At 41.7% G+C, this 27,574-nt stretch overlaps 1 protein-coding gene across 1 annotated transcript in view; it reads right to left on the bottom strand.

Moving 5' to 3' along the window:
* LOC132320989 (ATPase family AAA domain-containing protein 2-like) overlaps positions 1 to 10,267 on the bottom strand; it is a 28,195-nt gene extending 17,928 nt beyond the window's left edge. Inside the window, exons 1-5 of the mRNA XM_059834613.1 lie at positions 10,257 to 10,267; positions 3,343 to 3,451; positions 3,004 to 3,119; positions 1,052 to 1,226; positions 328 to 416 (exon numbers count right to left, since the gene is read on the bottom strand). Of these exons, the coding sequence (XP_059690596.1) occupies positions 328 to 416; positions 1,052 to 1,226; positions 3,004 to 3,119; positions 3,343 to 3,451; positions 10,257 to 10,267 (500 nt within the window). The remainder of the gene's footprint in view (positions 1 to 327; positions 417 to 1,051; positions 1,227 to 3,003; positions 3,120 to 3,342; positions 3,452 to 10,256) is intronic.
* Between the last annotated feature and the right edge of the window lie 17,307 nt (positions 10,268 to 27,574).

Below are 27,574 nucleotides of genomic sequence, written 5' to 3' on the forward strand. Positions count from 1 at the left end.
TTCATTCACTGGTTTAGTAAATTTTGTTACGTTTTACATGACCTTCTCCAATGACCACTCAAAAAGGACAAGCTTTTATTGATGAGATGCTCCTTACTGAAAGACTCGTTTTAAGACATAAAAAAACAGACAAGGTAACACAGGTCTTGTGCTGCTATCAAGCTTAGTGAATTGTTTTCAATTATTGTTTAAAAACCATCTGAAGTTTAGTAGCATTGAATTACTAGTTTTCAGGACAAATGAATGTGTCACATGAAGTTAAATAGGTTGTGGTCTTCTTTTCACAAAGATTTGGCAGCTTCTATGTAGGTACAAAAAATGTACTACCTATGGATTTCGTCTTGTTCACAGGACCGCACAGGAGCAAGACCATCTATCTCATCAAAGAAAATAATTGAAGGTCGCATCTGGTAGGCCTAGAATGAAAACACAGGAATACTGACATAAGTAAACCAGCACAATTTTAAAGAGAAAAACGTCATGGTTGGAAAGTCACTGGAACTAGATTTTTCCAACTAGCATCAGGGATCTCTACTAATTGAGCTAACGGAGTAAGTGGCACAAGTAACAGAAGACAGCAGCTATGTCAACCCACTGAGACTGGGTGACAGGAAACAAATCATACCAGTAGTTTTTACAGCTATTTGGCAACCACCGAGAACAGAGCCAGGACTTAATTCAATTACAGGTTCTGGAAGCAAGCTTCTGTTATGAATTTAAATGACCATGCTTGCAGCCTGCATCTGTTTCCCTCTGATCTAAAGCCACCGTCTCTTGCCTCTTGAAACCTTTTTTGTGGCTGTTTGATGTTTTTTTTTTTTGGGGGGGGGGTTGTTGCTTTGTGAGGTTCTCTCATTTGTTTTATTAATCTTTCCCAATACATCTCAAGATTTCAAGCCCCTAAAAAACCCACTGAAAAAAGAAACACTGACAATCCCGTTTCAGTGGAAGGAACTGACAAAACCCAAAAAAGAGTGAGTTCTTAAAAATATTGACCACAGAAAACTACAGTTACAACTCGGACAGAACACGTGGCACGTTTCCACCTTACCTGATCAAACAATAAACGAAGCTGTCGTTCAGATTCCCCCGCCCATTTACTCAGGCAGTCGGCACCTTTTCTCATAAAAAAGGCTATTCTCCTGTCACCTTGGCTACATTCATTAGCAAGTGCACGAGCAACCAGTGTCTTCCCAGTCCCTGGAGGGCCATAGAAGAGACAGCCTCTGCAATTAAAAATACCAAAGATTCACATAAGAAAAAAACATCATGGCAAAGTACCTATTACAACCCTCATCCCTACAACACACAACTCTTCTCTCTAGCTTACACTTCACGTGTAAGAGAGCGGTAACAGCTGAAGCGTGAGAAAAGTCAAACCAGATGGAAGTTTTGTGTTTCTACACAACTCAACAAGGCAGTAAACAACATGAATAAAGAGGATCATGCAGATGTACAGAACCTTGAGAAATGATCGTAGTGTCCCAGAACAACACTTCCAAAACTGCTGACAAACTAACAGGGGTGGTTACAGCACAGTGGAGCCAAACAAGAACAAACTTCAGCACAGAATCTAAGGCTGGGCTAACTTATGAATCACCAGTTCATTCTTCAATGATACACGGCACATTCATTCTTGTTTTCACAAAAGGCAAGATTTGATAGTAAAGCATTTAATTCTCCCGTAAAAAGCTTTAAGTTAGTGGACTTGGTCTCCCATTGCTGATGATAAACGAGGAGGAAGTCTAAAGCTGGGATATATAAATATAGCCATCAGATAAATATAGCCATCAGCTAGAAAAGCCAATACACTGCTGTTTCAAAAAGAATTTAAATGAATAAAGAAGCAAAACACAGATTTTGTTGTTGTTCCTTGTAATACTTTTAAAGTTACTGAAAGCAAAGGATTAAAAGTCGTATTTCAATATACCATGATTGAGTTTTGCTGACCAAGAATATGTAAAGCTAACAAGTAAATCTCTAATAATTTCATTTCATAACTAAGTACAACAAACGCTGCAAGGTTCTAGTTGCAAGTCCTATCAATTGTAAACTTGATACTTGAGCACTTGAAAAAAAAGAGAGTCGGTGGGAGAGACAACTGGACTTCCAAGAAACAAATTACAGTTGACTACCAGTAGGTAATTCCTTCTTCCTGCTTATAAACTAATGAAGTTGACTTGTACGTAGAACTCAAAACAAAAACACTCCAACCCTGCCTTTTAAAGGCAAGACACTTTCAAAGTATATTCTCCCCACACAGTACATCTTTGAACCTACATATATTCTGGATTCTATCCATTTTTAAGAAATTACTTTTTACTACTGCTAAAAAACCGCATCAACACTCCTGAAAATTTTGAAGCATGGAAACATATTGATACCTCAGTTGAATATTCTCATGAAAATGGGGGACCAGCAGGTCGAGGGAGGTGATTCTTCCCCTCTACTTCACTCTCATGAGACCCCACCTGGAGTACTGCGTTCAGCTCTGGGGCCCCCCACGTAAGGACAGGGACCTGTTGGCGCAAGTCCAGAGGAGGGCCACAAAGATGATCAGAGGGCTGGAGCACCTCTCCTATGAAGACAGGCTGAGAGAGTTGGCATTGTTCAGCCTGGAGAAGTGAAGGCTCCGGGGAGACCTTAGAGCAGCCTTCCAGTACCCAAAAGGGGCCTACAGGAAAGCTGGAGAGGGACTTTTTGCAAGGGCATGTAGTGACAGGACAAGGGGTAATGGCTTTAAAACTGAAAGAGGGTGGATTGAGATCAGCTATAAGGAAGAAATTCTTCACCATGTGGCTGGTGAGGCACTGGAACAGGTTGCCCAGAGAAGCTGTGGACGCCCCAACCCTGGAAGTGTTCAAGGCCAGGTTGTATGGGGCTTTGAGCAACCTGGTCTAGTGGAAGGTGTCCCTGCCCATGGAAGAGGGTTGGAACTGGATGATCTTTAAGGTCCCTTCCAACCCAAACCATTCTATGATTCTATGAAACAATGTCTGTTACCTTGGAGGTTGAATTTTGAATCTCTCAAAGACTTCTGGGTAAAGCAAAGGAAAAACGACCATCTCTTTTAAAGCTGAAATGTGATCAGAAAGACCACCCACACCATCAAACCGTACCTAAAGAGAAATTCAAAAGAACACATTTTATATGTTAAAGAAAGCTGCAACCTTGATAAGGTTCCATCAGAAATTGTATGTCAGCACAAAGGAAATGCTCTGGGCAATTTTCAAACTGCTTGAGAGAAAACTGTAAACCAAGGTAGCTGTAGACAGCACGTTATTGAAAGCTTTCATAAACACTGGAAACATCTCACTGACACAATGAACTAAAAATACTTACTGAACAATCTGTTTGCATTGGATCAACGTCAGCCAGACGTGCTCCAATTTTCATTCGATCCTTGTGAATTCCCTTCAAATCGTCTTTCCGAAAGTTTAGTGGAAGACACCTGATTTGAATTAAGGAGAAAGAGAAAAGCGCTTTCTAACTTACGATGCAGCTAGAAGGTTTTTGCTTTTATAACAATGGCAAGTGAATGCAGAAAACCTTACAAATGAGCTTAAACTTCCTAAATAGTTAAATACGTGTTCAAATTGTTTTCTATTTAATGTCTGTGAGTAAATAAAGGAAAAAGGTCACTGCAGGCATTAAACTGGGTTTACTTTAACAACTCTTAGCACTTACGAATAGCCACACCAGTCAACACAGCACATACATGAATGCAAGCTCTCACTACTTAAAAATTAGATCAAATGTTCAAGGTTTTTATAGATTTAAGAACAAGCATTTGAGATTTGCAAAAATACACTGTTTTCAGGTTTATTTTCCCTCTCGGTGAGCACAGTAAAAAAAATCCATTTAAGCAAGAGAAAAATAAGAATTCTAAAGATCATAGTAAGACAACAGAAAGAAATTATGGCAGTTTATAATAGCACTTAAGTTGTTCTGCATGACAGCATTAAGTAATTTTCAGTTCACAGCCTTCCTCAGACAACAGGCTGCTTGTTCTTCTCTTAACTGTAATCTAAGTTTTGTACTGGTTTTCCATGACTATACATGCTGGAAAAAACATCCCACTGCTGTTACACTTGGCAAACCTTTCTGAAAACAATGTCCATTTGGGCTTCACAAAGAGAATTAAGCCATGGACAGACAGGCAGAAACACTGGGACTACTTCACTTTGGCTTTATCCAACTTTCCTCAGTATCTTAACTCAACCAAGCATTATAAGAACATTCATAAGCATGGAAGAAAAGTTAATTAAAAGTGAAGGCAGTTCTGATGCTAAGAAAATTCATTTAGAGGGCAAGTACATAAAAGATGCTCTGGTATGAAGACCTCTCTGCAACTGGCAATCCCAAAACAGAGACACCAGTGGCAAATTTCAACATTGGCTGTGCCCAAATTCTTTACACATGAAACACCTTCCAAATACATCCTCCCGCACATGCTCTCAGACCTGGAAGACTTAAGCAGCCACAAGCACCTATTTCCAAAAAACAGGTTAAACAGTTTTGCTGCGAAGTACAAAGCCCCACACCTTACACAAATCAATGTATTAACAATAATTCACAGAATCACAGAATCACAGAATCACTACGGTTGGAAAAGACCTGTAAGATCATCAAGTCCAACCTGAAAAAAAAACAAAAACAAAAAAAAAAAAAAACCCCCACACAAACCACCCACGCAAGCCAACCACCACACAACAACAACAAGGCACAACACACCAAAAACCAACCCACCCAACACCACACAGCACCATGTCCATCAAGCTACATCCCACAATGCCACATCCACACGGTCCTTGAATACCTCCAGGGAGGGTGACTCTACCACCTCCCTGGGCAGCCTATTCCAATGTTTCACTACTCTCTCGGTAAAGAACTTTTTCCTAATATCTAGCCTGAACCTCCCCTGGCGCAACTTGAGGCCATTTCCTCCAGTCCTGTCACTAGTCACCTGGGAGAAGAGACCAACACCCACCTCTCTGCAACCCCCTTTCAGGTAGTTGTAGAGAGCGATAAGGTCTCCCCTCAGCCTCCTCTTCTCCAGGCTAAACAACCCCAGCTCCCTCAGCCGCTCCTCATAAGACTTGTGTTCCAGACCCCTCACCAGCTTCGTCGCCCTTCTCTGGACATGCTCCAGCACCTCCATGTCTTTCTTGTAGTGAGGGGCCCAAAACTGAACACAGTATTCGAGGTGCGGCCTCACCAGCGCCGAGTACAGAGGCATGATTACCTCCCTGCTCCTGCTGGCCACACCATTTCTGATACAAGCCAGGATGCCGTTGGCCTTCTTGGCCACCTGGGCACACTGCTGGCTCATATTCAGCCGGGTGTCGATCAACACCCCCAGGTCCTTTTCTGCCGGGGAGCTTTCCAGCCACTCATCCCCAAGCCTGTAGCGTTGCCTGGGGTTGTTGTGGCCAAAGTGTAGAACCCGGCACTTGGCCTTATTGAACTTCATCCGGTTGGCCTCAGCCCATCGATCCAGCCTGTCCAGATCCCTCTGCAGAGCCTTCCTACCCTCAAGCAGATCAACACTCCCTCCCAACTTGGTGTCGTCTGCAAACTTGCTGAGGGTGCACTCTATCCCCTCATCCAGATCATCAATGAAGACATTAAACAAGACCGGTCCCAAAACTGAGCCCTGGGGGACTCCGCTTGTGACCGGCCGCCAGCTGGATTTCACCCCATTCACTACAACTCTCTGGGCTCGGCCATCCAGCCAGTTTTTTACTCAGCGAAGAGTGTACCTGTCTAAACCACGGGCCGCCAGCTTCTCTAGGAGAATACTGTGGGGAACAGTGTCAAAGGCTTTGCTGAAGTCCAGGTAGACAACATCAACAGCCTTCCCCTCGTCCACTAGGCGGGTCACCTGGTCATAGAAGGAGATCAGGTTGGTCAAGCAGGACCTGCCTTTCATGAACCCGTGCTGGCTTGGCCTGATCCCTTGGGTATTCTGCACGTGTCCCGTGAGCGCCCTCAAGATGAGCCTCTCCATAACCTTCGCCGGCACCGAGGTCAGGCTGACAGGCCTGTAGTTCCCCGGATCCTCCTTCCGACCCTTCTTGTAGATGGGCGTCACGTTGGCAAGCCTCCAGTCATCCGGGACCTCCCCCGTTGACCAGGACTGTTGATAAATGATGGAGAGCGGCTTGGCAAGCTCCTCCGCCAGCTCCCTCAGCACCCTTGGGTGGATGCCATCAGGCCCCATAGACTTATGAGTGTCCAGGTGGCATAGCAGGTCGTTAACTGCTTCCTCCTGGATCATGGGGAGCCTATTTTGCTCTCCATCCCTGTCATCCAGCTCAGGGAGACGGATACCCTGAGGATACCTGGTGTGGCTGTTAAAGACTGAGGCGAAGAAGGCATTAAGTACCTCAGCCTTTTCCTCATCCTTCGTGACAATGTTCCCCGCCGCATCCAGTAGAGGATGGAGATCCTCCTTGGCCCCCTTTTTGTTGTTAATGTATTTATAGAAGCTTTTTTTGTTGTCCCTCACGACCGTGGCCAGGTTGAGCTCTAGCTGCGCTTTCGCCTTCCTAATTCCCTCCCTGCATGACCTAACGAGGTCCTTGTATTCTTCTTCACTTGCCTGCCCCTTTTTCCAGAGGTGGTAAGTTCTCTTTTTTTCCCCGAGCCTCAGCATAAGCTCCTTGTTCAGCCAGGCCGGCCGTCTTCCGCGCCGGCTCTTCTTACGGCACAGGGGCACTGCCTGCTCCTGCGAGCAGGACATACCAGTGCAGGCAGAGGAAGAGGAGGAGACCCTACCTGATCAACGACCACGGAATGTTAGCGGAGGTTGCCAGTAACAACCCAGAAGTTCCAAGCTGCACCACCCTGTTGGAACTCTACTATGGAAGGCACCTGCAGCCCAGCAGTTGTCACTCGGATGTACCGTATACGTAAGGGCACGTAGGGAAGTCTCAGCCTGAGCACTGAATACATTTAGCTCTTGCTGCCAGCAATAACAATACCTTTTTCTGTTGTCAAAAGAAGGAGAAAGTCCCTAGCCAATATTATGCCATAGCAGAAAGGCTTGCTAGTAAGGCTAATTTTAGTAGCTTTGTAAGATCATGAAAAAAACCCACTTACTTTGTTATAAGTTTGTCGAACAAAACAGATTGATTTGTAATGGTGTAACGACTTTGTTGAAGTCTGCAGCTTCAGCGGACCTCCAAATCCCCGTTTTCTTCATGGACTTGTTGTGCAGCTTTTGCATCAGCTCCGGTCTTCAGTGTTCTGGTGAACTACAATGCATTAATGTATAAAATATTTTGAGACAGAAAATACATTATTCCCTTTATTTCACCATTGCTCTAGTAAAATGTAAAAAAATCTGCAGTGGCTTGATTTTTTCTTTAAATACCGAATTGGAAGTTATTGTCATGACCACAGCATTCAACTTTAATTAATTATGTTTAAACTACCTACCTAAAAGCATGACTTGTATAGCAATTTTTTAATAGACTGGGAAGCCAATCTGATGAAAACAAACACGCAGCTTTTGTTCCATGCAGGAAGCAAGTTCATTCCAGTTACTTCTTTCTGGAAAAGTGAAAGCAACAAATACCTCTCTCTAAGGTGTTTTTACTCCATCCATGTCAAATTGTATCGAATAGTTTTTTTAAAAAATATTTATGTGGGAAGTCTCTTCTTAAGATGCGTGGTTTTAGTCCATTGTTTAAGCATGCATCACTCATTTTCTGCATCCTGACACAAAAGCTCTAGAAGATAAGAAACGTCTCAAGATAAACTCCCAAATAGCAAAGAACTCAAACGCTTGCCTGCTTTAAAAACGATCTGCCCAGTATTTACCACACAGCATCCTTTGCCACGGGTCTGTTACTTGCACTATCATTAAAACAGTTAAGAGAGGTCAGTGAGGAAGTAGTGCACAATTAGAACTTGAATTACTACACACAAAGCGCATTTCAGGCCCCTTCCTGCGTTCAGCCCATCCATGGCTGGCAGGACGCTGCCTGGAAATAACGCATTTTCCCAGCTGCCAGCAAGCAGCCTCACAGCACCAAGCCTGCTTCTGTACTCAGCACAGTGATTCAGTTCCAAGGTGAATCACTGAACTTCAGTGACACCTTCCCCACATCAGCGGGTTTGTGCGCCTCATGACTGAATTACTTTTTAACTCAAATATTACCTCCTATTTGCAAGAACGATTTTCAATTAATTTGTGTCCTGCAGACTCCAGAAAATCCGTGTCACAAAGAAACCTGAGCTAAGGAACAGATTCTCAGGCACTAGTGCCTAAGAGCAGGCTGGAATTCAAGCTGTGTTCTCCCCAAGCCTGACAGGAATTAATAGCATATCCTTCTATTCTCACCTACCTCTTTCGTAAAACTCGTAGGAAATTCACTATCTTTTCACTATCTATTTTCACAACTTCAGCTGCTTTGGGTTGATAAGTTCAGCAGTTTTTGTGGCCAAGTTAAATAGATGGAGTGACCAAACACAATCCTTCTCAGAAACCAGAGTAAAAAGGAATCCTAGGGAGTTACCACTACTTACCTTCTTTATATTCTTTTTTTTTTTTGGTCTGACTTTGGCTTTGCCAACCGCCTACATTAAGAAAGAGAACAGAGGAGAGAAAGAAGAAAAGAATTATTGTATTAGAATATTGCATAGAAGCCTTGTATTGTACTGTTCCCCATCAAGACTAGGGAACCTGACCAAGTTTGTAATCCAGTGCTCCACATCATGCAAAGAAAAGCCTGTGGACCACACTGAGGATTCAGGTCCCAAGTCTGCTGCGTACCATATGCAGACAGTTCGGTAAGGACGCAACTTTCCTAACCGGCTAATCTTGAAGTCTCAATAGTGCAAATAACATCTCAGTAACCAAAGCGGAGGAGAGATCTCAAAAGAGTTGGGAAAAGATGCACGTTTTTTATACAAGCAGAAGACTTTTACTAAGAAGAGTGATTCTCGTTCTAAGACACTGACACTGACATTAACATAATCATACTGCCCCGCAGATTTTTAGCTGTAGATTTATCATGACATGACTCATTGTGCATGCTTTCACTTTTCCTTTTAATTCTATGAATTGAACAGGGATTGGACATCTAGAAATACAATACCTCGTAAAGTGTCTTCAATTGACATTTTCACTTAATATTTCCATGCTTTTGTCAAAGCTAGAGTCTGAACAGGGCGGCATGTTTTTTCTCATTGATTTCAAACAGTGTCCACTGAAGCATTCAATTTTGCCAGAGGAAAATTCCTAGGGAAAGAAAGAAGGAAATAAGAACATATTAATCTGAACCATGTATGTTGAGCTAAGAAGGGAATTCTCCCTCCTTTAGGCAAGTTTATTCTGTAAGTCTCATGACTTGATAGTGGTGCAACTCAAGGCAGGTAAGCCTTGAACCACTTCGGCACCAAGAAGTAGCCCTCAGAAAAAAAACCCAGCCAACCAGCTTTCAAAGCTAAAGCTCCTCTCCGCCACACTTTTCTTGTGGACAACTTGAGCTTAATAGCCTTTGAAAAAATTATTGCGGCAAAACCTTTCAGATAAACTTAGTGTTTCATGAAAAAACCCCCACCTTTTATTTCAACATTGGTTCAGAGAAGCAGCCAAGCTTGACCTTGCATGTCCTGGGATTAAAATCTAGTTAGGAGAGTTTTTCTCCTCTTTCTGTTCCATTTGTGACCTCATTTGGAGGGATATTAAAAGATTTCCTTCAGGAGGATGGCATTTATCCACAGGAAGCCAAAGGGAACTCAAGATACACTTCTTTTATTACCATTGATCTTGTTCACATTGGTATTTCTGCAAGGAGGATGAGTACTATCACTTCTACTATGTGAGGAAAGCTGTGATGACCATGAGAGGTGGCTTGTTCAATTTACAACCCAAGGTTTCATTAGGAATACCCCAAACTACATCTCACACTGAAAAAGGCAGAAAACCGACCAGATTCTTCTACTTCTTGACACTAACTTTACCAAGAGGTACTTCCATTAGTAGTTGATGGAGATGGTGACAGAAGCGTGAAGAATGTCACTACAGGAGGGCAGTGATGCATGCGTAAGGCCCATGCAGGGCCATGCAATGAGAGCTGTGGCCACCTGCTGCTGAGGGGTCAGCCCTGAGCCACAGAGCTGGGCAATCCTGTAACTGTCTGACGGTCTTCTCCTCAGTCAACCTTGAACAAGTCATCCCCACCGTTCACCTGACAACTTCTCATGATAAGACAGACCTTTTGCACGAGGAGGATTTCCATCACCTTTCCTTCATGGCTCGTTTTAAGGAGCACCTCCCTTCCAGCAGTCCTCTGGGCTGGTGGAGCAAGGCCTCATGAGACGCCTCCCGTAACTGGCTTTTGAATTGGGGCATCTGAGATGAAACCCCTGAAGACATTTTCTGCTTCTCAGATCCAGCACAGATGGATGTAACAAGACCTAAAGCTTAACAAGAGGCAGTCGGATATGTCAGAGTCACCCTTAACATTTTTCCTCTCAAAGGTTTAAGAAAGAAATCATAACAGAAAGCCTTTCAACTATTTTTCAATTTGACAGAGCCCTAGGTTTATTTGAAGAAGGCAGGGTTTTGTGCACACTCACACACAGGAGCATATAAAGACTTAAACCAATACGTTCAGCGTTCATCACTGAGACAACTAGAAAAAAAAACCTAGACCAAGAAATAATGATGTTCTCTTACCTGCAAACACACTCAATAGTATTCCTACAGCTGGTATGACTATGGCTTATCTATCATCCTATAAAATCTACAGGCACGCCTGGGAACTACCTAGAATGTTAGGTGACGTGATTAAAGGCTAATCTGCACAAACAAAAAGCAGCGAAGCACTGGCGGGCAGAGGCACCCCGGTAACTCAGCGCGGGGGGAACAGCCGGGCCCCACTCCTCACAAGGCCATGGGTCAGCCCAAGGCCTGGCTCCAGGGTGAGGGACCCCCCAGGGGCGTGGGCAGGAGAGGCCTCAGGGGTCACCTCACCTTGTAACAGGTTCTGGGTGTTCACTTCCAGCAAAAGCTGGAAGTTATAGTCATTTCTGCCCTGTTTTCATGAGAACTCTATTTCAGGAATATGACAATTGACAAGTAAAGGAAGAGGTCATGTGTCAGCGGGGATGAATTTTTGCGGAGACTTTAATCTGTGTTAGTTGTGGTGTAAGTTGTGAAAAATCACGACCACTAAATACTACAACTGTATTTTGACATAGAATGTTTATTTTCCATAAAAATCTGAAATTGAGCATCACATAAAATATTGCAATTGAATATTACATAATATAATTAACAGACATTGAACTGAAGTCTACATGCAGTGCTTGCGCAGTATTTTGCTTCTGTTTCTGACTGCCCATTTTATATTTTATTATTGCCTATGACATTATTCATCTACTCATTTATGCGTTCTCAAAGCAGAATCAGTATGATGATCTAAAGGAGTGAAATATTCAGCTAAGGTAAGATACTGGTGGCTTAGGCAAAAATAATTTGAATCGGTGAGAAGTGTAAAATAAAAATTTGCATGTGTGAGCACTGGAAGTCATATGAGCAGATGCAGCGCAGCTTACACAATGCACGTAACTATTGTGGCTCTGTCTTATGAAGAGGTAAATTCTATCACATTAAGACTAATTTGATTATCTTGTGTTTTTAGAACAAATTATCTTGTGTTTTTAGAACAAATAGTGCATCCTGGCTTTTGTTGAAATGATTGCAGGAGTATACTTGACATTTACTTTCTGTATTGTAGTTTTATTTGTATGCTTTATAAACGTATTTCACCGGAAACCACATTCTTGTATAGCTCTCTTGTCCAAGGAATATCGGAATGTGCAGGCTGATGCATGAAGTACAGAGGTTCAGCTATAATTTCTGGATTAAATCCTTCATTCACCAGATGCATTTTCTGATGCTTGGAAGTTGCAGTGATTTGCATAACATCCTAACAAAGAAGTAATTCAAGTAAAATGCAATGTTCCATTTCAGCCTGTGTCAGTGAAAATTGGATGCAATCACTGAGTAAAATGAATCATACCATTTTACTATGGAATGTCTTCAGTTAGACAGAATGATCTGATTCACAGGTACAGTGAAATCTCAGTCTAAATGCAGCATTTATTTCTTACTCATTTCTCTATCAAAGCCACATGCGAGCTTGGAAGTTTCTGTTTCAAAATAAGAATTTTCTTTAACTTTCATTGGTGCAGCTGATCACAAAATCTCCAGTTCATGGGACACTTGGTGATGCTCTGCAGAGAGCTGGCTGATTTTATGGTACTGGCTCTCCTCTCATTTCCAGCTGTTAAACTTAATTTAAGACATTAAATACAAATATGCTAAACACCTTCCTGTGTTATTTTTCTGTGTAAGCATTTGCTGTACAGCAGTGACTCAAATGCCAATTCATGAACAAGTTGGTCTACACACGATAGTCAGTGTACGAGAGCAGAAGTGGTATATAAAATAATCTCATTTAAAAGGTGGCTTACATTAAGGGAAAAGCTCAAAACACACTGTTCTCAAGCACTGTTATTACTTGTACGGTGTTTTCAATGTAGCCAACATTTTCTTTCACTTCTCTTGCTGAAACAGGCCACTTTTCAGTTCTTGTTTTTCCGTCTTGATCTGTAACATGATCTGTAACATGCCTGATTTCCTCTTCACACTGCTACTCCATTTCCACAGCTCCCAGATCATTTAGTCTTTGGCTTCTGAGCTGAGACTGCTAATAAGTTTGCCAGCTCCTTCTCTCTTTTGGCAGCACTTAGGACAGGATCCACGCTTAGACCACCAAGTCATTTCACACAGGCACCGAATAGCTGCCAGATGGTAATAATGTTCAGTCATTACCAGGTGGGATTGCTTCAAACTGAATAGCTAGCATGAATGTGTCTTGGTAATTATTTAAAAAGTTGTAATGATAAGATTAAAAGTTCAATAAAGACAGGTACTAAATATTTTAAATGTGTGTTATGAATACAGATTGCTGAGATTTTCTGTTTAAATGATCCCTTGATGTTATTTTAATAAAGTCAGATTTTTCTACAAGGAAAGACGAGTTTTGGAAAAAAAAAAAAAAAACAAAACCAAAAAACCCCTAAAAACCTCAAACCAAACCAGAGCACAAATAATGCAAAACTGAAATCACTCCCTGCATGCTCTTAGAAACCTCTTCCTAATATCCTTCTGCAAACAAGAAATAAAGCTAGCAAAAGTCAAGTGAAAAACCTACTATCTCAGAGCCTCGGAGTACACTGGTTCTATGCATCATTGTCCCTGGGCCCCTGCTCTTCTTCTAGAGTCAAGTCAGGGAGGTTGAGAAGAACAACTCTCAGCCTGTCTGGTTTTCACAAAATCAGTCAACCATGGTTGCAAGTTATATTAGAAAGAGCCTACATATGGACTGCTGAAAAATTTTCAAGATTGATTTGATCTTAAATCCAATTTTGCATGAGAATTTCATATTTTTGTTTGTCACTCTTGATTAGGATGAACTCTTTCTCAAGACACATCTGTTTTTTTCAGAAGGGACTGAATTATCTGTCCACTCAGAAAATTGTGAGTTCAGCATTCATCCTATTATCCTCCCCTAAGATGTTTTTTAAAGTAACGATATGTTTTTTTGTAATTTTGAGGGTTTTTTCTAAGATTGTTTTTATCTGCTTTAATAAGAATTTACACATGTGTAGATGTTCATCAGTTAGTACTGATAGTATCTTTGGTAGTAAGCTAGCTAAAAAAAGCTTTAGTCAGAGAACACATAAATGCAAACAGGTTTAATCGCTTCCACATATATAGACCCTAGAGCTCCATATAGATTTTCTCCATCTAATGGAACCATAAAGACAAGTCTGTTCCAAAGGTTTTTCCGAGAAGAGGGCACTGCTGTCCTGAGGCACCGTAGATAACCTATGCTAACTGCATTTGAAGATACATTTACTTAGTACAGTAACCTATTAGTGAAAAAATAGCTTTCCTCAATTCTTTAAACTATCTAAAAATTGCACTTCTCTCTAAATGTATACTCTCTCTGTGTGCTTTCTCCGTTAGGTTCCCATCTTGTTCGCAGTCAAATTTGTGCCTTTCAGGCAATTTGTCAGTATTTAGGGAGAGGCAAAACTGCCGAATGCCTCTCGGCATCCCCTAACAGCACAAAACGGTCTGCTCAAACTTTCAGAAGATGTAATGTGGGGCCCTTTCCTGCTCTCTGCAGATGATGCTCTCCTGACCTGTTGCAGAAGGTCATCCTGTGGGGAGTACACGAGGGGTGTATTCCTTGCACTTTTAAGGTGCCTTTTCCTATCCCTTTTGTGTTTTGGTTAGGCAGCAGCAGTCTTGGGATCAGTTGCTGTAGCCCAGCATGCCTGCCCATGCTGTTCCCTAAGAAACAAAGCACTGAAATGGCTTTTAAAACAGTCCAGGTGTATACTTAGCATACCAAAAACCAGCATCTGGGAAAGACTCTAAGGACAGGACAGGAGGACATACCTGAAAAAACACCTGGTTGCTAGCTCTCTACAAATAACCCCCCTTATCAGAATCAAAAGGGGAGGCTCCGTCGTTCTTCCTTTCCTTCCCTTCCCTTTAATATAAAGAATCCAATTCTGTAGGTGTTACTCAAATATGTGACTCAAAAAGCTCCAACACAGATTTAGTTGACCTTCTTCTGAAGGTTAGTTAAAGCTTCCGCAATGCATTTGTCCCTTCTGACACTAAAAATCAAGCCTGACTGCTGAGATGCCTATGTGAATGCCCTTTTAGACTTTTGGTACAGGATACAAATAGGATTCTAAGTTAAACCTGCAGAACATACGCAGTGGTATGAGCAATACGCAGACCTCAAGTCATGTTATGGTGGATCTATGTAACGATTGGCATCTGTTCTAAGCTTCAAAAACTAGGCATGTATCTTAGATATTGTTTGCAGACCGTAGAAGGTGATAAAAATGAGAAAATGACACAAGTCTATTGGTAGACATAATATTTGAGTTACTCACCAAACGGAGATACTTGCCAAACAACAGAATGTTACAGCATTCTCAAGTTAATGAAAATTCACTAGAAGGCAAAGATTGCCTAATTCAGTGCATCCACTGATGCCGAGAAGCACTCATGTGGTACAAGGGAAGAGTGAGCTTCAGAATATGCTGAGAAACTGCATCACACTGAGTAAATGCTAAGCAGGCAGATAGAGCTCTTAGATGAGTGATGATAGCGGCTTTTGGGAAACCTGTCAATGGGAGAAAAGCAAATAATTATAAATGTACTGCTTGCATTAATAATTTTGCTGCAAACCGAATTATGTTTGGAAGGTAGAGGGAGAATTGTCTTTTCTTCTGAGTCTTTGTCTGTCCCGTCCTTTAGTCTTTACCTCATGAGTACATCTCCTTAGTCTCTCAGCTTCTTTAGTCTTTCTGCCTGTAAGGCTATTAAATCCTCTCATCTGCTGTGTCTGTGGGAGAAAGTCCATACCCTTCACAGGCGAGTGCAGACCGACCGCGCACACAGTGTTCCCTCGCCACAAAGCGAGAATGGGAAAGCTTCTGAAGAGCCGCTGTGCTGCTCGGCTGCTATTTGCAATAGGAAAAACTTTTACAAAGTTGATTGGCTTGACAAGAGGAAGGATTCCCCTTTGCTTCCCAGGGAAGTAAGGTGAAGCTTCATTATTCAGGTCAGTCTCAGAGGAACACTTTTCTCCCAAGGCCCAAGCACTTGTACTGCCCATATTTCTTTTTAGTATAGACCTGTGAAATTCTGTCACTATGGAATCTGAGCAGCTGTTAGAGACTGACTTTATTGGCCTTATGTTTAAGAAATAAAGTTCAGCCATGGAATAGCTATGTGAAAGGTCACTAACTGGAATTACGCCCTTGTTATGCCAAGACAAAAATGGTTTAAAGTGTACTATGCTTTTAACTAAATGAATTCCTCCCTATCTTGGCTTAAAAATTCAAGTTCTGTCTTTTTGTGCACCTGTTTTGTTGCTAAATTTATACCAGCTAAATTTTCAGAGAGCTGCAGTTGTACTTTGTTAGCACACATCCTCACCTGTACTTCCCGATGTGAAGATACATGAAGCAGTGTTTCTTGTGTTACTGAAAACTTTACGGTGAGATGGAACGGGGTGATCTGGCACCTTGTCTAATTTGTCTGGCGTAGTGTGAAGATGCTGGAAAGGAGAGCTAGTGCTCATCAGCCAGACAGCAACATTATTTTCCAAGAGATGAAAAAGAAAGTCTTTCTCTGTTGATCCCAAACAATCTGCCAAGTTAAAGAATTTATATGCTTATTATTAAAATAAGAACAACTACAGACCCGATAAGCTGCATTGGAATGATAGACACTACTGCTGCGTACAGTGAACCTGCGTACAGCAGAACTAACCCATCTATTCGACAGTGGAAAAAAAAAATCATGGCTTAATCTCCCTCTATTTATCTTGTGGATTTAATTGTAGTAAGTAAAACTCCCTGTTCTAAAACAGACAAAAGACTAAAGCAGGCTACATGAAAGAGTTTTGGTCTTCAGAGTTGTTTCAGGATTAATTTAGGTTCACCCTTTTCACACTTGAATGTGCACAGGAAGGCCCACCAATTCCTTGTTTCAGAATTGTTTGAGCGAGGTACTGTCTATGGGGCAGAAACATTAAATACAAGCTAAAGAGAGGAGATGAAAGGAAAAACATAGAATATATAGATGGAGAAGAAAAGGAGGGAATATTAGGAAAGAGTGACTCCTAAGAAAGAGTATGCGTCTCTCTGAGTGAGACTACAGGCATACAGTCAGCTGCAGTCCAGAAGCCATACTGCCATGACCTCCCCTATGCCTGGAATGACAAGCTTGATACCTGCTTTTGGCTGCAGTATCCTGGCGGTACCACCTCGCTTGCTTCTGATTACTGGACTTCAGGATTCTCCAAAACATTCACAAAGGCTACGTGCCCAGGAATTTATAACACACTCCATAAGAAGGAGCTGCTCAGGACAGTGAAGCATTTTCTTAAATCTAGACAAACTCAAGGCACGCTGGAGAAAATAATTATTCATACACTGATGAATAACTTGGGATTTAGCTGTAAATGCATACAACTCAGTTGTTCCCCATCTTACCCAGTGCATGCTTAATTGGCAGTCTCAGCAAAGCCTTTGTATTCTTCTTACAGTATCGACTAACGGTCAAGTTTTGGCATGGTTTGGTTTGGGGTTTTTTTGCCAAGGCCCTCTGTCAAAGTAAGAGGTAACTGCTTGCAATGTGACTGTGTTACTTCTCCTTTGCGTTCTTTTCACCAGGTTTCACAAAGGGGCATTTTGCTGCACATGTATCCAGATTTGTATCTCTGCGTGGTCAGAAATAAACTTACTTGTTCCAATGAGTCGGTAGACTCTGGTGTACTTTCCCTGAAGGCAGGGAGGCAGGGGAAGTCCTGGAGAGAGAAAGAACACATGAAGCATTCAGTCAGTTAAAGAGCAGGTAAGACTCTCCAGAAATGTTCTGCAGTCCCAGGGAAATGTAAACAGCCCTGTGTGTGTTGGCCCCGACGTCAAGTTCATGTCCTACTTCTCTGAGGTATCGGAGATGTCCCTGAGGTACCTGAGGTACATAGCCTTTAGGTAATTGCCCATGTAGTTAGTATTACAACGAGCCTAGAAGTGCGTACAAGACCAAGGATCTCTCCTGCAGACTTTGAATAGTGATCCATCAGGCTGCCCAAATGTCCACTGTGGGAAAAAAATATTTTCAGGATAGAGCTAGCCTTTTAATAGCCTTTTAATAGCCTTAGTGTTTTGAACAGGTGCTACATAACCTCTGCTCTGAAATTTGGAAAATTTGCAAATTGCAAGTTGCAAAATTTGCAAAATTGCAATTGAATTCAAGAAAATTGGTCACCAAACTCCCTGGCTTTGGTTTGTCGGGGTTTTTTGGTGCTATAGAGTCAGAAAGTGGGGAAACCCGGAGTTTTGTTTACTTACTCTCTCTGCTTTGCTCCTCTTTGTTTCTTTTCAGCTTTTCCTCTGCAGTCACAAGGATCAAAAACATTTCCTCGTAATGAAAACTGAGATTCTTAAGCATCTCTGGGTGTTCAGAGCCTGAGCTTGAAGTAAAACACAAAAGGCTAAGACAGTAGTCAACGGCATCGAAATGCACAATTAACTATCTTCCAGTATTTAGGCAACCACAGGACTAATGACAAACAGGAAGGCTTTCCAAACACAGTGAGCCCAAACATTCACTAAGAATTCAAGTGAAGGTTCTGTTTTCCAAGTCATCTGCCAGCTTTTTCAGTTACACAACATGCTACCCTTGCTAAAAGCAATCTAATCAGCAGGCAGCAAAAGTTCCGTTTTGAAGCTCACCCTACTGTCTCGTTAATAGGAATAGGTTAAGAAGTTTATCTGATTGAGGCAGAGAGGCACAGAAGACAGCTTCAGAGAAGTGTAAGGCAAGCAAAGAAAGGAATGAATCTAATCTGACTTCAGCTACATACAGTGGACGTTGTTCTGTGTAAGTACTGAGAAATTACCTATAAAAGACATGAGAACATTATAATTTAGCTAAGTGTATAACCAGTGCTTTTTCCAGCATCTGAATGATAAGTAAACAGATATTTTCTTACCAACTTTTTGATTTTGTACTTTGATTAGTGTCCTGTATTCGGTTAGATCCTTTCTGCCCCTGTGCATCACTCATAGGAAGGTTGCGTGGGTAATCTGAACATACTCAGTTTATCCAAGCAGATGCTCTCCTGAAGCTCCACACCCGTAGTGTTTCACTGGTGACTGCATGCCCACACATACAGCTGAAGCCTCCTTTCTGTCTCCTGGATGTCCCAGGTCTCCTGTTCTGTAGTTCCTCAGCTTTGCAGCTATCTTCAAGCATCTGACTGAAAGGGAATCGGACGTTGCACCTTAGAACGCAGTGTGTTTGCTGACTGTATGGAGAGTGAATTGTTAAAAGCAAAAGCAGTCAATTACGCTCTGTTAGTTTATGTGCTTAAAAGGACCATAAGCAGCAAGGCAGAGCGTTGTACCAAAGGAAAGGACTACTCTGTTGAAACGACTGTTTCAGTGTAATGGAAGAAGTGTAGTGATGTTGCTGTGTACTCCTAACTCCAATACATTCAGTATACAGCAAATGTTTCCATAGCATTTCTCTCACATTGTCGTATGTTCTCTGCAGTAGGTACAAAGGCCTCATTAGGTTGAAGAGTATTTTCTGACAAACACATTTTTTAAGCTTAGTCATACAAACCTCGGAGGACAGTCTTGTTACAGACTGTAAATGCTGAAAAAGGACACTATACTATATGCCTCTGGCTGCCTAATGGGTTGAAGAAGTAGGCAATACTACATGAATACAGGAAGGCATATACACTGTTGGCTAACAACTTAAATCACACGGACTAAGCCTTTCATTTCTAAAAGTCAAAATCACAAGCTGAACAGCTTTTGAAAAAGGTTGCTAAATACACATGGGTGTGCTGCATTCCTGTTTGTGTACTATTTAATTTTTCATAAGAAGGATCTTCTATCACTGTATGAATGTTCTCTGAGGCATAATGATGGTGTTCGGATTTTAGAAAAGCTGTAGGCCATTACTTTTTTCCCTACAATTCATTTTACTGAATAATTAAGAGATTACATTATGTCACCTGATTAGAATATATTAATTAAGCTTAGAGACTTTGTTCCGTTCACATACTAAATATTTCATTTCATTTGCTGTGTTTGGAGGACATAATTCTGGGCCGGTCGTATGGTACATTGGCACATTATGGAAGGATTGGACTCTCACCCTGACTGGAGGAAAAGATTAAAGAAGCTGTAAAGGAGACCACATGACTATGGAGTAGGTTGTCTGAAAGCATGAATGGCCTGTCAGAGAGCAAGAAAAACAGGAAGCTAATGGCTAGGAGGGAGGGTCAGGCAGAGGAACGGTTTGGTTTATTTCTAATAATGGAAGTAGAGATGTGTGATTTTGCTGTTGCTGTTCCCTTGTGAAGAATGTATTTTAAAGGTGGGTTTTTCTGTCCTTGAAGGCAAGGACAACACTGGGAAGTACACACAAAGTGAGGTCAAGAAGACTGAACAGTCTCAGCTGAAATAAAAACGACAGGATCAGCAGAAGAGAGAGAAAACATTTATCCTAGAGCGTAATATGGTTACGGGTCTTTCCTAGCAGTCCTAGATTTCAGTCCATTTACTTAGTAGCAGAAACTGCACCTGTGTCATACATCCTGGTATGTGTCCTGAGGAACTCCCTGTTCCTACTTGGTGATGCTAATATACAGGATTTCATTTAGTCGGTATGTTAGAACATTTGTTTTATGTCTTGGTACACATACCAACTAATGAGCCCTCACGGGTTCATATGGAGTTATGGAAGTATTGCCAACCTGTATGAAAGATGGGAAAAGAGGAGTAGAAAGGTTGAATAAATTGCCCAGTATTACCTAATACGCCAGTAAGAGGGCCAAAATTGCAGCTCAACATGCTGTACTCTGCTCCAAGCAGCGCTACCTTGGGACCACCACTTTAAAAGAGTTCTGAAGTAACCATAAATTTGTATGTGAAAATACTGAGCTGAAGGAAATCACCACTAACAAAGGGAATCTGAGTCTCCCTGTAGTCAGTGGAGTTGTAGCTACCTAAGCCAATAAATAGAAACAGCAATGAGATGATGCTAAAGCATCTGCCCAGGCTGTTCTCTTGCTGATGGATGATTGTTTCTGCTGGTACATTGGAGAGTTTCAGATCTGAGTCCTTTATTACACTAATTAATTCCACATATTTTTGGTGCTTATGCATTTGATATTTAAACAAGACTATCGCTTTCCCCTCTTTTTTATCCAGCATATGTGTATGTCTCTAGGAAGTGCTTGCAGCTTGGAATGGCTCTGATTTCCTGTTTTTGAGCAAAAGCATGAAGCAGTAGAAAGTCAGTAGTAAGTCAAACACAGTACAGAACTTACCTTCTCCTATCACCGCTGCTTTTGCTGCACGTGTATTAACGCAGTGCAGGAGAGATCTAGGGTGGATGCTGAAGCTGAGAAAAGCCACCACACAGCCCAGCTTGGCCAGCCCGAAGCAGACGTAGATGAGGTCAGGTCCATTACCCATCAGCAGGGCCACTGTGTCGCCTTTTTTCAGATTCCCAGAGTGTAGGAAGACCTGCGCTACACTGCTGATCCTCCTGTCCGCATCCTGGTAGGTGTTCACCTTCCCTTCGGAGATGAGGAACAGCTTGTGGGGAATCTTTCCCACTCTCTGCATGAACAGGTCAATTATGGAGAGAATTCCACTGCTTGCCCACTTCTTTGCTCTTGCTTTTAAGCTCTTGCGCCTCAAGAAGTAGATCAGATCTTCCCAGAAAGATGGGAAAAAGGTCTTCAGAGACACAAGCAGCAACACTAGTCCTCCAGCAACTGTCAAAAGCCACGTGCATAGCCACGTGCAAAGTGACAGCCCCGTGCAAGCCCATATTATTTCCTGGGGGGGGGGGGGGAATAATAGATTAGCTATTTCAGAGGTATAAAAGACATTACTATAATTAATAATGAGTTTTAAGACAGAGACTGGGAGTTAATAAGCTAATTACAATTCCACCATTTAATTTGAGAACTTTTAAAAATACCATATTGGAGTTCACCAGAATACAAAGGCCCAGAACAATATAAAAAAGAAAAAGGGAGTAAAGAGTGAAAAAGATTGTGCAGTTTGTCAGGGCAGAGGAGTTCATCCAGAGTAAAGAATGTGGCCAGGGTGACAGTAGAATGAAAAAGACACTGGCAATTAAAAACAAGTTGGAAGTTTAGAAATGTAAAAAGGATCCAAAAACCAAATGAAAGAAAACGAATTCAGGAAGCAATTTGACACATTTTTTTTTTTTTAAAACTTGGAGTCATAATTTTGTCTAGATTGTTTTTGTACCCTGGCAAATCCCCAAAAAGTTGGAAACAAACAGTTAATTCGTATGGTATCGTATGTGTATTATGGATGTATGCTAAGTATTGTGCATCTGTAAGATGCGCCCAACATGCTCTTCTTCGCTGCCTGCGTTGTTTTTGTGGTCCCATGGAATTTGAGACCATCATCTAATCCTCCACAGGTTTGAGCAGTCTGATGAACATGCACACGTTTCAGGCAATACACTGTGTACCTTCTCAGGTAGCCAGGTTTCACCTCAGGATTTTCTGGCATTTGCAATACATGGTGATTCATAACTTTGCATTATTTATCATTTTTTCAGTATTTAGAACAGCACCCTGAAGTCTCAAACAACATCATGCACAAGCACGTACTAAGATTTGGAAAAAAACCTTTCTAGCGTCAGTGTTATTAACTTTGTTAGCGTATTTCAGGCAACCAGCAATTGCCATCTCTTGAAACGGTCATCGAGGAGGACTTATGAAGATCACACAAGATCCCTACAATCTGATGTGCGTAACATCGACCGGTCTCCTTTTTGAAGTTTCAGCCATGATTACTACAAATACTTGAAACACCTTGTGTGACAATCTAGGATTCAGGAACACTTGAGCAGTCTGGGAGCCTTTTCTAAATGATGTGGCCTCCACTCTGCAGTTTAGAAATATTTTACTGACAAGCTGGACTTTTGGTATGTTCATCAAGATTGCTTACATTTTTAACAACATTCCGTGACTATACTAACTTGTGGACTTTTTTGCCGCAGGCAGGGTCTTGTATGTACCATAAAGCATAGGTAAAGTTGTGTGGGTAAAAGAGCAGGTAAGACTCTCCAGAAATGTTCTGCAGTCCCAGGGAAATGTAAACAGCCCTGTGTGTGTTGGCCCCGACGTCAAGTTCATGTCCTACTTCTCTGAGGTACCTGAGATGTCCCTGAGATACCTGAGGTACATAGCCTTTAGGTAATTGCCCATGTAGTTAGTATTACAACGAGCCTAGAAGTGCGTACAAGACCAAGGATCTCTCCTGCAGACTTTGAATAGTGATCCATCAGGCTGCCCAAATGTCCACTGTGGGAAAAAAATATTTTCAGGATAGAGCTAGCCTTTTAATAGCCTTTTAATAGCCTTCGTGTTTTGAACAGGTGCTACATAACCTCTGCTCTGAAATTTGGAAAATTTGCAAATTGCAAGTTGCAAAATTTGCAAAATTGCAATTGAATTCAAGAAAATTGGTCACCAAACTCCCTGGCTTTGGTTTGTCGGGGTTTTTTGGTGCTATAGAGTCAGAAAGTGGGGAAACCCGGAGTTTTGTTTACTTACTCTCTCTGCTTTGCTCCTCTTTGTTTCTTTTCAGCTTTTCCTCTGCAGTCACAAGGATCAAAAACATTTCCTCGTAATGAAAACTGAGATTCTTAAGCATCTCTGGGTGTTCAGAGCCTGAGCTTGAAGTAAAACACAAAAGGCTAAGACAGTAGTCAACGGCATCGAAATGCACAATTAACTATCTTCCAGTATTTAGGCAACCACAGGACTAATGACAAACAGGAAGGCTTTCCAAACACAGTGAGCCCAAACATTCACTAAGAATTCAAGTGAAGGTTCTGTTTTCCAAGTCATCTGCCAGCTTTTTCAGTTACACAACATGCTACCCTTGCTAAAAGCAATCTAATCAGCAGGCAGCAAAAGTTCCGTTTTGAAGCTCACCCTACTGTCTCGTTAATAGGAATAGGTTAAGAAGTTTATCTGATTGAGGCAGAGAGGCACAGAAGACAGCTTCAGAGAAGTGTAAGGCAAGCAAAGAAAGGAATGAATCTAATCTGACTTCAGCTACATACAGTGGACGTTGTTCTGTGTAAGTACTGAGAAATTACCTATAAAAGACATGAGAACATTATAATTTAGCTAAGTGTATAACCAGTGCTTTTTCCAGCATCTGAATGATAAGTAAACAGATATTTTCTTACCAACTTTTTGATTTTGTACTTTGATTAGTGTCCTGTATTCGGTTAGATCCTTTCTGCCCCTGTGCATCACTCATAGGAAGGTTGCGTGGGTAATCTGAACATACTCAGTTTATCCAAGCAGATGCTCTCCTGAAGCTCCACACCCGTAGTGTTTCACTGGTGACTGCATGCCCACACATACAGCTGAAGCCTCCTTTCTGTCTCCTGGATGTCCCAGGTCTCCTGTTCTGTAGTTCCTCAGCTTTGCAGCTATCTTCAAGCATCTGACTGAAAGGGAATCGGACGTTGCACCTTAGAACGCAGTGTGTTTGCTGACTGTATGGAGAGTGAATTGTTAAAAGCAAAAGCAGTCAATTACGCTCTGTTAGTTTATGTGCTTAAAAGGACCATAAGCAGCAAGGCAGAGCGTTGTACCAAAGGAAAGGACTACTCTGTTGAAACGACTGTTTCAGTGTAATGGAAGAAGTGTAGTGATGTTGCTGTGTACTCCTAACTCCAATACATTCAGTATACAGCAAATGTTTCCATAGCATTTCTCTCACATTGTCGTATGTTCTCTGCAGTAGGTACAAAGGCCTCATTAGGTTGAAGAGTATTTTCTGACAAACACATTTTTTAAGCTTAGTCATACAAACCTCGGAGGACAGTCTTGTTACAGACTGTAAATGCTGAAAAAGGACACTATACTATATGCCTCTGGCTGCCTAATGGGTTGAAGAAGTAGGCAATACTACATGAATACAGGAAGGCATATACACTGTTGGCTAACAACTTAAATCACACGGACTAAGCCTTTCATTTCTAAAAGTCAAAATCACAAGCTGAACAGCTTTTGAAAAAGGTTGCTAAATACACATGGGTGTGCTGCATTCCTGTTTGTGTACTATTTAATTTTTCATAAGAAGGATCTTCTATCACTGTATGAATGTTCTCTGAGGCATAATGATGGTGTTCGGATTTTAGAAAAGCTGTAGGCCATTACTTTTTTCCCTACAATTCATTTTACTGAATAATTAAGAGATTACATTATGTCACCTGATTAGAATATATTAATTAAGCTTAGAGACTTTGTTCCGTTCACATACTAAATATTTCATTTCATTTGCTGTGTTTGGAGGACATAATTCTGGGCCGGTCGTATGGTACATTGGCACATTATGGAAGGATTGGACTCTCACCCTGACTGGAGGAAAAGATTAAAGAAGCTGTAAAGGAGACCACATGACTATGGAGTAGGTTGTCTGAAAGCATGAATGGCCTGTCAGAGAGCAAGAAAAACAGGAAGCTAATGGCTAGGAGGGAGGGTCAGGCAGAGGAACGGTTTGGTTTATTTCTAATAATGGAAGTAGAGATGTGTGATTTTGCTGTTGCTGTTCCCTTGTGAAGAATGTATTTTAAAGGTGGGTTTTTCTGTCCTTGAAGGCAAGGACAACACTGGGAAGTACACACAAAGTGAGGTCAAGAAGACTGAACAGTCTCAGCTGAAATAAAAACGACAGGATCAGCAGAAGAGAGAGAAAACATTTATCCTAGAGCGTAATATGGTTACGGGTCTTTCCTAGCAGTCCTAGATTTCAGTCCATTTACTTAGTAGCAGAAACTGCACCTGTGTCATACATCCTGGTATGTGTCCTGAGGAACTCCCTGTTCCTACTTGGTGATGCTAATATACAGGATTTCATTTAGTCGGTATGTTAGAACATTTGTTTTATGTCTTGGTACACATACCAACTAATGAGCCCTCACGGGTTCATATGGAGTTATGGAAGTATTGCCAACCTGTATGAAAGATGGGAAAAGAGGAGTAGAAAGGTTGAATAAATTGCCCAGTATTACCTAATACGCCAGTAAGAGGGCCAAAATTGCAGCTCAACATGCTGTACTCTGCTCCAAGCAGCGCTACCTTGGGACCACCACTTTAAAAGAGTTCTGAAGTAACCATAAATTTGTATGTGAAAATACTGAGCTGAAGGAAATCACCACTAACAAAGGGAATCTGAGTCTCCCTGTAGTCAGTGGAGTTGTAGCTACCTAAGCCAATAAATAGAAACAGCAATGAGATGATGCTAAAGCATCTGCCCAGGCTGTTCTCTTGCTGATGGATGATTGTTTCTGCTGGTACATTGGAGAGTTTCAGATCTGAGTCCTTTATTACACTAATTAATTCCACATATTTTTGGTGCTTATGCATTTGATATTTAAACAAGACTATCGCTTTCCCCTCTTTTTTATCCAGCATATGTGTATGTCTCTAGGAAGTGCTTGCAGCTTGGAATGGCTCTGATTTCCTGTTTTTGAGCAAAAGCATGAAGCAGTAGAAAGTCAGTAGTAAGTCAAACACAGTACAGAACTTACCTTCTCCTATCACCGCTGCTTTTGCTGCACGTGTATTAACGCAGTGCAGGAGAGATCTAGGGTGGATGCTGAAGCTGAGAAAAGCCACCACACAGCCCAGCTTGGCCAGCCCGAAGCAGACGTAGATGAGGTCAGGTCCATTACCCATCAGCAGGGCCACTGTGTCGCCTTTTTTCAGATTCCCAGAGTGTAGGAAGACCTGCGCTACACTGCTGATCCTCCTGTCCGCATCCTGGTAGGTGTTCACCTTCCCTTCGGAGATGAGGAACAGCTTGTGGGGAATCTTTCCCACTCTCTGCATGAACAGGTCAATTATGGAGAGAATTCCACTGCTTGCCCACTTCTTTGCTCTTGCTTTTAAGCTCTTGCGCCTCAAGAAGTAGATCAGATCTTCCCAGAAAGATGGGAAAAAGGTCTTCAGAGACACAAGCAGCAACACTAGTCCTCCAGCAACTGTCAAAAGCCACGTGCATAGCCACGTGCAAAGTGACAGCCCCGTGCAAGCCCATATTATTTCCTGGGGGGGGGGGGGGAATAATAGATTAGCTATTTCAGAGGTATAAAAGACATTACTATAATTAATAATGAGTTTTAAGACAGAGACTGGGAGTTAATAAGCTAATTACAATTCCACCATTTAATTTGAGAACTTTTAAAAATACCATATTGGAGTTCACCAGAATACAAAGGCCCAGAACAATATAAAAAAGAAAAAGGGAGTAAAGAGTGAAAAAGATTGTGCAGTTTGTCAGGGCAGAGGAGTTCATCCAGAGTAAAGAATGTGGCCAGGGTGACAGTAGAATGAAAAAGACACTGGCAATTAAAAACAAGTTGGAAGTTTAGAAATGTAAAAAGGATCCAAAAACCAAATGAAAGAAAACGAATTCAGGAAGCAATTTGACACATTTTTTTTTTTTTAAAACTTGGAGTCATAATTTTGTCTAGATTGTTTTTGTACCCTGGCAAATCCCCAAAAAGTTGGAAACAAACAGTTAATTCGTATGGTATCGTATGTGTATTATGGATGTATGCTAAGTATTGTGCATCTGTAAGATGCGCCCAACATGCTCTTCTTCGCTGCCTGCGTTGTTTTTGTGGTCCCATGGAATTTGAGACCATCATCTAATCCTCCACAGGTTTGAGCAGTCTGATGAACATGCACACGTTTCAGGCAATACACTGTGTACCTTCTCAGGTAGCCAGGTTTCACCTCAGGATTTTCTGGCATTTGCAATACATGGTGATTCATAACTTTGCATTATTTATCATTTTTTCAGTATTTAGAACAGCACCCTGAAGTCTCAAACAACATCATGCACAAGC

Source organism: Gavia stellata, unplaced genomic scaffold (genome assembly GCF_030936135.1).
Source record: "Gavia stellata isolate bGavSte3 unplaced genomic scaffold, bGavSte3.hap2 HAP2_SCAFFOLD_50, whole genome shotgun sequence".
Lineage (NCBI taxonomy): Eukaryota > Metazoa > Chordata > Aves > Gaviiformes > Gaviidae > Gavia > Gavia stellata.